Genomic DNA, 12386 nt, shown 5'->3' with positions numbered 1-12386 from the left:
TGATGCTACTAAAATGTATACTGGCCAGTGGGGTGGCCAGGAGTCGGCCAGTGGCCACCCCCTGGTGGCGCCATTGCTGCTTGAGCAGAACTGCAGGACATTTTCACCAGAGATGTGCTTATAATATTATAATAAATCTTTTTGATCCCAAATTAATTAAGTCACCTCTCAACTTTATTGTAGTTTGTAAATAAGATAATACAACCGTACAGACAACAAAGTAACACAAAACTGAATTGTAAAAGTAAAAACCTGCTACTGAAAATAAAACAGTATTAAAATAAAAAATGTATGCAAAGCAGTTCAATCAAAAAAATAAATAATGTATAAGCTGATATATAAAAAAATAACTATTGCATATACTTTAAAAAAAGAAGAAAGGAATCTTTGCACATGTAAGTTTGATTTATAAAAAAAATAAAATTGCAGACATACAGGTGTAAAAAAACAAACAAATAAGACAGACATTAGATATGATAATGTAAAACAACTAACAGACAAGTGCAACAGAAAAGATGCTCCATATAAATGTAAATCTGTGTAAAACAGACCTGTTTCATAACACCTGCTGTGTTCATAACAAATCTGTTATGAACACAGCTGATGCTAATGTCAAACAACAAATGTCTGCAGTAGATTTAAATTGCAGTAAGGCACAAAAAAATGCATGTGCATGTGTGGCCCTATTGAGACAGAAAAAAAGACTGTCAGAACAATCCTAAAACACAACTTGAAAGGCCTCTAGTGTAAAAAAAGGTAACTGCATCTGTAATGTTACTTCACTTAAATCTCTGAATTATGGCTTGGATTAAGATGCTCTGTAAACTCGAAGCTCTGCAAGGCTTTCATTCCTGGTGCTCTTCGTATCTCTGCGGCCGCAGAAGGACGCTCTGGTAGGTTTTGATGCAGGACAAGGCTGTGGGGGGAATGAGGCGGCGCTCGATCAGGTTGTACTCCAGGTGAACAGACACCAGCAGGGAGTCCTCACGGGCCGTGGTGTCACACAATGAGTTCATAGTGATGTAGCTATAGGGAGAAGATCAGGGTAAAAAACACTCTCCGTTATGACGTTTAAGAAGACTATATTTACTCCTATAAGTGGACAAAATAAATGTATATGTATAACATAAGCAGTATGGCTTTTTTCACATGTAAATGTAAACAAGATAGTAAAGTTTGTGGACAAACTTTAATGCCGGCGAAGATAGATAGATAGATAGATAGATAGATAGATAGATAGATAGATAGATAGATAGATAGATAGATAGATAGATAGATAGATAGATAGATAGATAGATAAACAGAATCACTAACCTGATGAAGTTGTGGTTGAGTCTCAGGTGCTGCAGAGCCTTTAGCTGTAGAATGCCTCGTGGGATGGATCTGAGCTGATTATGGTCCAACAGAAGTTCAGTCAGTGAGTTGTACAGGCCCATGAAGGACACTTCATTTATCCCGTCTTCACGCAGACGGTTGTAAGACAGCTGAAGCGAGTCCAGACCAGGCCGCAGCAGGTGGCCGAACACATAGCCAGGAATGCGCTCGATTTGGTTGTGATGCAAGATGAGTTGCCGCAGACCAACCGGCAAGAAAGACGGAACGTGAACAAGCTTATTATGGGAAAGGTCCAAATACTCCAGTTTTCTACGGATAAAGACATTTTTGAAGATGGTTCAAACCAGTTTTTAAATACATTTTATATATATATATATATATATATATATATATATATATATATATATATATATATATATATATATATATATATATATGGCCTGGTTTTACAGACATGGCTGAGATTAAGCCAGGATTTGGCCTTTTAAGAGTTAGTTCACCCAAAAATTTAAATGACCCAATGATTTACTCACCCTCAAGCCATCCCATGTGTATAGGACTTTCTTCTTTCAGACTAATACAATTAGAGTTATAGTAAAACATATCCATATTGGATTGTCCAAGCTTTATAATGGCAGTGAATGGGGGTTGAGATTTTGTCCCAAAAAAGTGCATCCATCATAAACGTACTCCACACGGCTCCGAGGGGTTAATAAAGGCCTTCTGAAGCAAAGCGATGCGTTTGTGTAAGAAAAATATCCATATTTATAACGTTCCGACAGACGGCCGTACGCAGATTTACGCCGAAAGAGTAACCCTTGACCTGACGCATGACGTATTGTCAGGGGTTACTCTTGACTTGTGTAGGCCGTCTGGATAACTTTTATGATGGATGGAATGCGCTTTTTGGACTTCAAAATCAGGACACTTTTCACTACCATTATAAAGCTTGGAAGAGCTTGATATTTTTTAATTTAACTCTTAATATAACTTGTGTTTGTCTGAAAGAAGCATATACACCTAGGATGGCTTGAGGGTGAGTAAATCATGGGGCATTTTAATTTTTGGGTGAACTATCCCTTTAAGTAGTTTATATCTTTATGTATTTCGAAAGTTTAGAGCAGGGTGTCTGCAAATTTTGATTAAAAAAAAAAAAAAAAAAAAAAAAAAAAAAAAAAAAAGTATAATTTTTTAAAAAGTTATATGATATATGAATACAATTATATAAATGATATATTAAAATAGAAATGTTTTATTTTTAAATTGTAATAATATTTCACAATATTACTGTATATTTGATCAAATAATGTACAATTATAGGACTCTGTACATCAATAATGATTATTTTAATGTCTTTGCAATAAGCATCATAAAGTATGAATGCATATTAATATAGTACTATACACATGTCTTTATAGTCTGGGTTTGAAATGCAATTATTAGTTTTATACAATGTGTAACTGCTCCATCTCTTTATCCAATAAGTAAGTGGTCCTGAATCTGTTTGTATGCATTCCAGTAACTGTCCACAAGATGGCACCTAACAGCAGAGAGAGAGAGAGAGAGAGAGAGAGAGAGAGAGAGAGAGAGAAAGTGAGAAAGAGATCTGAACTCACAGCAAGTGTATCCATGCCCTTGGATGAATGCGGTCCTCTCGGATTCGGTTATGGCTGAGGTTCAGGACTCTCAGATTCGTGGTCTTGTTGAGGAGCCCTGAATGGACAACCTCTATCTTGTTGTCAGACAGATGCAGCTCCTGAAGTAGTTACAAAATCAACAACACTCATTATCAATTGCACTCCAATTCTGCATTGTACAAACACTTCAAAACTAAATGCAATTTTTAGGTCACCAAACTAAGATCTAGTGCATATGTGTATATAGTATGTATGTTCTGCAACTTTAGTGCTTTTCAGACACAAAATGTGACTGACCTGTACTGATCCAGGCAGACCAGAGGGGATAGCTCTGAACTTATTGTCATCCAGCCTGAGGTAAATCAGCCTCTTCAGAGGTTTGAAGGCCAGAGGAGAGACATTTCCATCATGGAAATAATTATCCTCTAACTCCAGTGTCAGCAGCTGTGACAGACCTGAGGAAGACAATAAATAACATTAGATTGCCCGAAAATAGCAATTACTCTTAGTTTGTCAGTATTTACCAGTATTTCTTTAATAGAGGTTTCAGTTGTGTTTAGTTTACACTATTGTAAAAAAAAAAAATGCTTTTGAAAGAAGTCTCTTATGCTCAAATTTATTTTATCAAAATTACAGTAAAAAACTGTAATATTGTGAAATAATATTACAATTAAAAACAACTGTTCATTTTAATATATTTTAAAATGTAATTTAATCCTGTGATGGAAAAAGCTGCATTTTCTGCATCGTTACTCCAGTCTTCAGTCACATGATCCTTCAGAAATCATTCTAATATGCTGATTTGGTGCTCAAGAAATATTTCTTATTATTATCAATGTGGAAAACAGGTGTGCTGCTTCATATTTTTGTGGAAGAAACAAGAAACAAATTAGACAATTGTTGATGAGAAATGTTTGAGTTTAGACTGAAATCTCTGACTTTTGATCGCCAATTTTGGTATCTTGACAAATCTGAGCACCTTTTGAGACTGAAACTGTATATTATACTCTAAATTACAGGGTCTTTTTTTCCTTAGGAATTTGCTCTATGTTTAATCTAACTTCTGTCTATGAGAAAACATAAAAAATATCTAATTTGTGATTTTTCTTGACCTTTGCCATAAATCACTCTGGATTAAGCATCAACTAACTGGCAAGTAGATAAAAAAGTAAATTTAAAATGCCCAGATTAACCCCTAACATGAAAAACAGATCTTTTACTGGACTTGAGTGTTGGATAGTGAGTTCATACGGACACTGTGGTTGTGTGTTACCCTTAAAGCTGTGGGGAGTGAGACCACTGAGTTTATTATCGTTGATCTTCAGCTCCACCAGTGAGGGAGGGAGAGCCGGCACTTTAGTGAAGTTGTTTCCATCAAGGTTCAACCTCCTGAGCCTCGTCAAGTTCTGCAACAGGCCGAGAAGATACTCACAACACTGTCAAAGCCAGACTGGAAATATTTCAAAGCTTTCTGCAAGTCACAGAAGCAAAAGTTACACAACACAGATATTCAGAGTTCATCTGGCACGAGGAACAGACATTTCCCGATCATGCTACCGAGCACAGGTAAACACTGAGGTGCTGTGAACATGTGAAAAAAACACTATTCTGCTTTGTCATATACATGTCACCTGTACAATCCTGTGCTTGGCGCCCAGTTGAAGTGGCACACAGGTGAGAAAAAGGTAAAAAATGATTGCGTTTCTTTTTAAGGGGTAATATCTATTGGATGAAAATTCCTGTTCACTGCAGCAACCTGGTGAGAATTTTCTCGGTGATGTCAGACCCGACATCTTGCGAAAACACGTCAGCTACTTGCTAAATATCAAGCATGCACTGTGCGGCACCATAAGGCCTGATAACTCACCATTGTAACAGATCACAGATCACAAAGCAGCCTATCCATTTTTGCAGATTTATATTGCTCAGAATATTATTAGAGTTTAAACAAAAAACACAGCCATTGTTATGTGATCTTTAAGAAAACAAACAGAGTGAGATGTTGAGATGTTTCAGTGCACTTGCTAATAAGGTTTTCTTGACTGCATCTCACCTGAAACACATCCGGCCCCAAAGAGAAATCATCCAGCTTGTTCTTGCTGAGGTCGAGCCACTCCAAGTTGGGAAGACCCGCTAGAGCATGCGCTGGGATCTTGCTGATTTTGTTATCTGCAAAACACCAGGAAGTCATGGAGTCATTTTCCACCTCTTTCTGGATCACGGTAAGCTCTGTTTGCACTTCTATAAATCCTCTGATGGACAAACAGTAAGACACTGCCAACAACATCTGTCAAACTCCAACAACACCTTTTCACCCTAAAAAATGTATCTTTAAGGGGGGCCTAGAGTCTGAAAAATCCCTTTTAAAGATACATTTTCTTTCACTGTCATTTGCACAACCAAATACAATTTTCATGTTTTACACATAAATCTACAACAATTTAGTGAGTTTTATATAAACAGTTTCCAAAAAGTAATTTAACAATGTTAGACAAACACAGCATATTCCACAATTTTGACTTTATATCTAATAATTGTGACTTAAAATTTCACAACTTCATAATGTGAGGAATACATTTTATCATATATATTTTATCCACTACCATTCAAAAGTTTGGGGTCAGTAATATTTTTTAAAGATTTTATTATATTCATCAAGAATGCAAACATTAAGCAGCACAACTGTTTTCAACGCTGTTAATAATAAGAAATGTTTCTTGAGCAGCAATTTCTGATCATGTGACACTGAAGACTGGAGTATATAAACTATATATGGAGTATATATATATAAAAGTATGTATAAACTGTATGTTTATATACAGTATGATGATAATCAACAAATCTTTTTGTAGTGTGCTATTAGCCCTCATGAGCAAGATGAACTGCTCTCTCCTCACCTGCAAGAAAGAGACTCCTGACCCCTGGATCTCTGATGAAGGGCATTTGGGTGAGGCGAGTGTTTCCACAGGCGATAAGAGACTCTGAAAGCAAGCAGCCTGCTGGAAGAGACTCCATATGAACAGAGGTGCGGAAGACTGGACGGCCAATATCTCGATCCACCGGTCGCCCACTGGGGGCTGGCAGCGGCCTTCCAGCAGGCAGGAGCACAGATCTTCTTGTGGGAAGAGCAAAGGCCGGTTCTGCTCGAGGTACAGCCGGTTTGAGTGTGGGCGGCATTACTCGTCTTTCGATTGCTACGGGGCGAACAGCAGATCTCAACACTGAAATACTGCTGTTATCATCGTCATCATCATCGCTGTCACTGTCGTCCTCCAGATAGTCGTCATCATCGTGGTCATCATTATCAAAATGGATTGGTCTCATATATTGATGTTCTCTGGGTATTAACGGGGTCTTATGCAGTTTTCCAGGATCCAGACTCAAAGTCACCTGGTTTTTCTTTACTTGCTTCTTAGGGACATTTGAAAATGGCTGAATAAAAAAAGAACAATTAAAAGAGGTCAAATCTGTTTAACACTAACCTAGATTGTTTTGCTATTCTTAGCTGGTCTAGTTTACTAGTTTCATTTGTTAAATCAGCCGAACACCAGATAAACCAGACAGCAGATTAACCCCTGGTTTCACAGACAAGGTTTAAAGCTAGTCCCAGATTAAAATGCACGTTTGAGCGGTTTTAACTAAGAGCAACTTGCACTGACATATCTTAAAACATGTCAGTAGCATTGTTTTGTCTTAAGATGCACATCAGTAATGTTTTTTCAAAGAAATCTTTATAAAAGCGACTTGAATGTCCTAATTGAACAGATCTAATCCTGGCTTAATCTAAGCCCTGTCTGTGAAACCAGGCCTGAATATCCTAAACCAGTTAAGACCACCACATATATAATTGGCAAACATGCACATCTACATACTTCTTTCGCTGGTGCGACCACCATCTTGTTCTTCTTTGGCTTCACCTCCAGAACCTCCGTCGCCACAGGTGGTTTTCCATTTCCTGTCAGTCTGTTTTTCAAGCTTGTTTTCCCCACCGAGGTTAGATTGGTCTTACTGGCCACAGACTTCAGGGTGGGTGAAGCTAGACGTGGTATGGCAAACAGAAAATCAGTACCCACCACCAAACATCCCACTCCCTTATGGCACCTTTCCCAGCACCACACTGCACCACACTAAGAGCCGATGTTTCACATAAAACCACACCTGCATCACCACAGGGATGCCCACCGTTTTCTTTAGCGCTTACTACAAATTGCTATTCCAACAACTATTTCATTTGAACCCAAAAAAAAAAGAAAAAAAGAATGGAACATATACTACCGAACAAACATTTGGGGTCAGAAAGGTTAAATTAAAAGGATTTCTATTTCAAATATGCTGCTCTTTTGAACTTTCTATTAATCAAATAATCCTGAAAAAATTTACCACGGTTTCCAGAAAAATATTAAGCAGCGTAACAATCAACATTGATAATAACAAGAAATCTTTCTTCTTATTAAATCAGCATATTAGAATGATTTCTGAAAGATTGTGTGACAGAGTAATGATATATAGCTATATATATTTATATATAAAATGAAAAGAGTTTTAAATTGTAATAATATTTCAACATATTACTATTTTTACTGTATTTTTGATCAAATAAATGCAGTAAAATGTTAAAGACCCCAAAACTGTTGAACGGTAGTAAGAAATATAAAATAAAAGAACGTAGATGCAAGTATTAAAGTGTGATGTTGTCACTGAGGGTGCAAGGACTGATCTCACATCAATCAAGCAGACTGTGAATGCGGTGAGAAAGAGAGAGATGGTGTTTTCCAAACCTCTGGCCGGGCAGGGGACGCTTCGACAGCTCGCTGCTCCACCTTTACACTGACACACACTGCAAGGCTCCGGAGACCAGACAGCCCCCTCGAACAGAGAAATCCCATTCACCAAGCACTGGCTGCTAAGCCCTGCCATGTATCCACAGATACAGAAATTCAGAAATCAACACACGGTGGCTCCGACAAGTAATTGGGACACATAAAATGCATATTAAATGTCATTGCATTAGTATAAAGTAATATAATATAGTAAAAAAATACAAGTAATCGGACACTTAAAATTCATTAATATATTTGCATTAAATATGTGGCAATAATATGATATAATATAATATTAAAAAAATATTTTTAGTGGATGTATGATGTCAGTTTCCATTAAGTTTACAAAATTGTAAATAGTTTAGCTTGTGTTATTTGTCAAATAAATGCCACTTGATTTAATGTTTTGTTATGCAATGGAATTACATATTTAGACATTTTTAAGACTATTCATCTTAACTCAACATAACAACTTATTCTTTGACAAGTACAATTGTGCAATAGATATAAATATAAATAATATGAGGAAAAATATCTTCTTTTAAAATATCCATTTTTTTGTTGTTGCTTAAATTAAATGACCACTTACTTTTCAACAGGAACAACAGCACAATAAATATGGATACAAATATCAATTTTAATATAAAATCACAATATTAGGAAATATTTTCTTACTTAAATGAAATGCTATAAGCATTGCTCACCTGGAAGGAAAGGGTTATCATACTCAAGCGCATTCTCAGTGGACAAGAAGCGCCTGGAGCTCCTCTGTCTCTCTCCTCTTCCTCTTTCTCGTTTCCCCTCCGCTGTTAAAAGTGCCAAACACAGGCACAAACACAAAGCTAAAGACTGGTACATTGTGAATGTATGCTTGAGTCAGTTCAGGTCTGGCTGAGACAGCTGTCTCAATGACACTGAGGGCTGCACCTTCTGAAAGGCCAGTTATATTCTCTGCCTCTGGAAATCATGTTCAACCCATCCCTCTGAAAAAAAAAAAAAAAAAGAAATGCAAAAGGTGAGAGCAGAGAGTGAGGAGGAAGGAATGGAACGGAAGCAGGGGAGTGAGAGGGAAAAAAGAAAACGAAAACAGTTTCAACAAAGCGCCTCTTTCATTTGCCCTGAAGACCCACCAACCGCCTCTCCTTTCCCTCTCAACAAACGCCCATCGGTCCCCAGAGCCAAACAAACTATTAGAGCGTCCTTGAGTGGAAAAAAAATCTTATCTGTGACACGATTTAATGTTCTGACGTCAATATATGCACTTTCAGTGTGTGGGATTTCAGATTTGTGTTGATGAATAAAACATTGATTTAAGTCTCTCTTAATATGCGAATTTTTTTTCTGTGCTTCACTGCTAGTGCAAGTTTGATGGAAGAGCAGAGAAAACATTGGACCACAGGGAGCCGTTGATATGAAAGCTAGCTTTGTTTGTCGAAGGGCCAACGGCACCACACTCCTGAGACATTCTTCAAGTTCCATTGCCTTTTGCAACCTTGCTTGACCATGCGGCCTCTTTCTGTTCAGTGTGGCCAACTCACTGCAAGCATTGTTGCTATGACAACCACTTCATTCAATAACATTCCAATTCCTTTCTGCGTGGTTTTATTATTGAAATCAGAAACTAAAATTACCTTAATACAATGTTTCGCCACGATACTCAGCTGGTGTGGGTCGTTGCCAGGACGTTGCTATGTGGTTGCTTACTGGCCAGAGTCACAATAGTCAACCCTCAAGTCTACATATTCTGAACCCCTGGATATGGGCAAAATCCAGCTAGAAAAAAAAGTACATTTGTTAACAAAAATAAAGGCACAATATGTAAGAATTTTGGATTAAAATATCCACACAAAAAAAACACTACAACAATGTTATATATTTTGTCAACTTGTGTTCTTACATCATCCCAAATGTTTAAATCCAGAGACATCAGCAATTTTAACCGGTGTAACAGCCCGTGTCATTGCGTCGCCTGTCAATGATGTCCTATCCGCGTCACCCTCACTTTACTTCCGTATAGAACATGTGACAAACAGCAAAATCAGAAAGAGCTTTATTAGTTTTCTTTATTCACCAGAGAATATATTTAAAAATATTGCATGCCATTTAGAAGCCATCTAGTTTTTATTAATATGATATTCTAATATTGATCTAGCTTACTGCAGTGTGCAAGAAGTGTTTCATAGCAGTCACCGAGCGAATGCACAGAGTAACGTTATAACAACTTTGACTAAGTAAAACAGCGCTGCATTACCCCACAATTTTCATTAATCAAATAAAGTGACCTGCATGAAAATTAATTCAGCACTTGCGGCTAATTCATTACAATAAAATACAATTATTTGAATTTAAGTTATCAAATGTCAAATGTCATATGTAACTGTCAAATGTGTGAGTGACAGCTAAAGCTCAGGGAAGGAGGCAGACGTTAAACGTAGCTTTAATCGTAAAATAAACAAACAAAAGAAGCGCATTATTTCAAGAAAAAAACAGCAGGAAAAGACAACATGTCAATTACCATGTGTACAGGAAGACTGGAATAACCTCATTTAACAGAATAAAGGCTTTTCAGAATATGGACCGTATGTGTTAGCTAACACAACATTAGCAGCACACAAGTGTAAACCTGTTGTGATTATATAAAATGTGTTTGGAGCAGGCTGGGACAAATAAGTCAATTAGTTCTGCTTAATTCAGTTTAAATCTCCAACAACCCAGTTTGTTATAGCCTTTCTTTATTTTTGCCTCCCACACAGAAAAGTATTAGGCAATTGAATGTAATACTCCCCCATTAGACATGCCCTGAGCTTCCTGTCTTTCATTCAAAAATAAAAACTCTGAATGTTCGTGAAGACAAACAATCATTTTAAACGGGTAAACACGCCACCCACATCTTCCTGTCTTCGGGTTTACCTCGTACATCTGCTCAGAGTCTGAACCAAAAACAGGTTATACCAGTTATAAATGTCTCAGACAAATAATGCAGAAATCGTTTTAGCACCATCCTTCAGCTGTGGTCCATTTCTGGAATGAGACTGTATGAAGACACTTCCAAAAATATGGTTTGATATGCAATTGAACTAAGCCGACCTCAGACAGCAAACAGTCTAATGTGTTCATTTTTTCATGACAACTTGAGAATCAGTGTTTATTTTTTTCCTAGAATTCCCCATCCGTCCACACACTTGGCTGGAGCCAAGCCTGTCGAGAACATGATAAATACGGCCCAGACTGTTTAGAGAACTCATACTGTAGAGAATTAAAAACATTTAGATAGATAGATAGATAGATAGATAGATAGATAGATAGATAGATAGATAGATAGATAGATAGATAGATAGATAGCAAGAAATGTATCCCTTCTGTTTATCTCTTCTCTAGCTGTGTGTTTTGGAACAGTTTGCTTTTCTTGACTCATTAAAAAACCGCCTACAACTAGATACTTCTCAGTCCTCTCTAACAACAGTGATTACTGTCTGTATATTTTTAGTGCTCAGATGGAGACTCGACCCCAAGATTGTGGTGCAGATAACAGCAAGTGTAATGCAACCAATATTTTTGTTGTCCCTCTTTCTCCCTATCTGTATCTGTAATGGATCTCTTTGTCAGTGTTTGGTTAAAGTTGAACACAGTCAGTCGAACAAAAGCAGTAGAAAGCATGACTGTATGTCGAGTCGACTGTATCTAATGCATCTTTGCCTTAGTATGGAGATGATACACAGCTTAGGGGGAAAATGCCACTGAAAGTTACACATATGCCTATTATACTTACAACGTGTAGTTTGTTTGTATAAATCAGTTAAATTAATTGTTATCTAACATTCAATTGTTGTCAAGTCTATTACAGAAAGTGTTATTTTAAATTCATTCCAGGGGGCAAATATTAACCTAATATTAAATTATTATTAATAATAAAAATAATAAACCTAATTTCTGGTACTGGTAGTAACAATAAATTACTTTTGTACGTATAGTAGCTATTTTGTTGGAAATTATGGTTCATTTCACTGTTTTGTTGAGGCACGTTATTAAATGAAATGGAGCCTATAGTGCAATCAACGTGAAGACCCAAAGATGAGTGAAAAAGTATGTAATGGGTCATGATATATTTTGTCATTCATATAAGGTTATTTTACTAAAATTATGGTAATCAATTGTCACATTTTAATTTTAAAGTGTTCTAAACGAATTAGCATGTTTATAATACTGCCAATCACAACAGAAGCGTGTGTATACATCGATGCTTACCTCATTGCTGTTACAATGTCCCCTCATCTTCATCTGTATCTATTTACGTCTATTGTATCAAACACTTTATGATGGACAGCGATCACAAAGTATTTTAAAGATTATATGGTGTAATGTGAACTCATGATAAACTTACTAATGACCCAATTCACAGTGGTGCAATTTCCACATAATAACATGATAATTGAACAACAAACCGTTACATGACTTTTTTTTAATGCACTGGTCAGCCTCAGCCTTCGTTCAGACAAAGTATTTTAGTCCACAAGTCCAGCAACATTACAAGTGGCCTTTGTTTTAATCTACATTCGCCCTCTAGTGGAGAAACACCTATGAGCAACACTCGTCG

The 12386-nt window shown here is 36.8% G+C and overlaps 1 protein-coding gene across 2 annotated transcripts; it reads right to left on the bottom strand.

Annotated features, from left to right (window-relative positions):
- Positions 1 to 154: 154 nt before the first annotated feature.
- Positions 155 to 12310, bottom strand: LOC307012190 (extracellular matrix protein 2). 2 transcript variants are annotated; one of them, XM_079638581.1, is made up of 13 exons: positions 12038 to 12310; positions 9690 to 9798; positions 9424 to 9565; positions 8497 to 8775; positions 7751 to 7882; positions 6845 to 7008; positions 5870 to 6404; positions 5026 to 5141; positions 4246 to 4378; positions 3270 to 3427; positions 2952 to 3091; positions 1315 to 1644; positions 155 to 1026 (listed from the first exon to the last, which is right to left on the bottom strand). In XM_079638581.1, the coding sequence occupies exons 4-13, from the start codon at positions 8648 to 8650 to the stop codon at positions 846 to 848; spliced, it is 2043 nt and encodes a 680-aa protein (XP_079494707.1). In that variant the 5' UTR covers positions 8651 to 8775; positions 9424 to 9565; positions 9690 to 9798; positions 12038 to 12310; the 3' UTR covers positions 155 to 845. The 2 variants fall into 2 exon arrangements, with proteins under 2 accessions (XP_079494707.1, XP_079494708.1); XM_079638582.1 differs by lacking the exon at positions 9690 to 9798 and having other exon boundaries at positions 12038 to 12309.
- Between the last annotated feature and the right edge of the window lie 76 nt (positions 12311 to 12386).

Source organism: Phoxinus phoxinus (assembly GCF_949152265.1).
Source record: "Phoxinus phoxinus genome assembly, chromosome: 15".
Classification (NCBI taxonomy): domain Eukaryota; kingdom Metazoa; phylum Chordata; class Actinopteri; order Cypriniformes; family Leuciscidae; genus Phoxinus; species Phoxinus phoxinus.
The sequence above is the reverse complement of the archived record's forward strand: the minus strand, read 5'-3'. Positions and strand labels throughout refer to the sequence as shown.

Coding starts and splice junctions, on each gene's coding strand:
- LOC307012190 (XM_079638581.1), bottom strand. CDS start 8,650: ATGTACCAGTCTTTAGCTTTGTGTTTGTGCCTGTGTTTGGCACTTTTA. Junction 5,142..5,869: donor CAGGAGTCTCTTTCTTGCAG/GTGAGGAGAGAG, acceptor GGTGTTTTGCAG/ATAACAAAATCAGCAAGATC. Junction 4,379..5,025: donor TGGGGCCGGATGTGTTTCAG/GTGAGATGCAGT, acceptor GGCCTGTTGCAG/AACTTGACGAGGCTCAGGAG.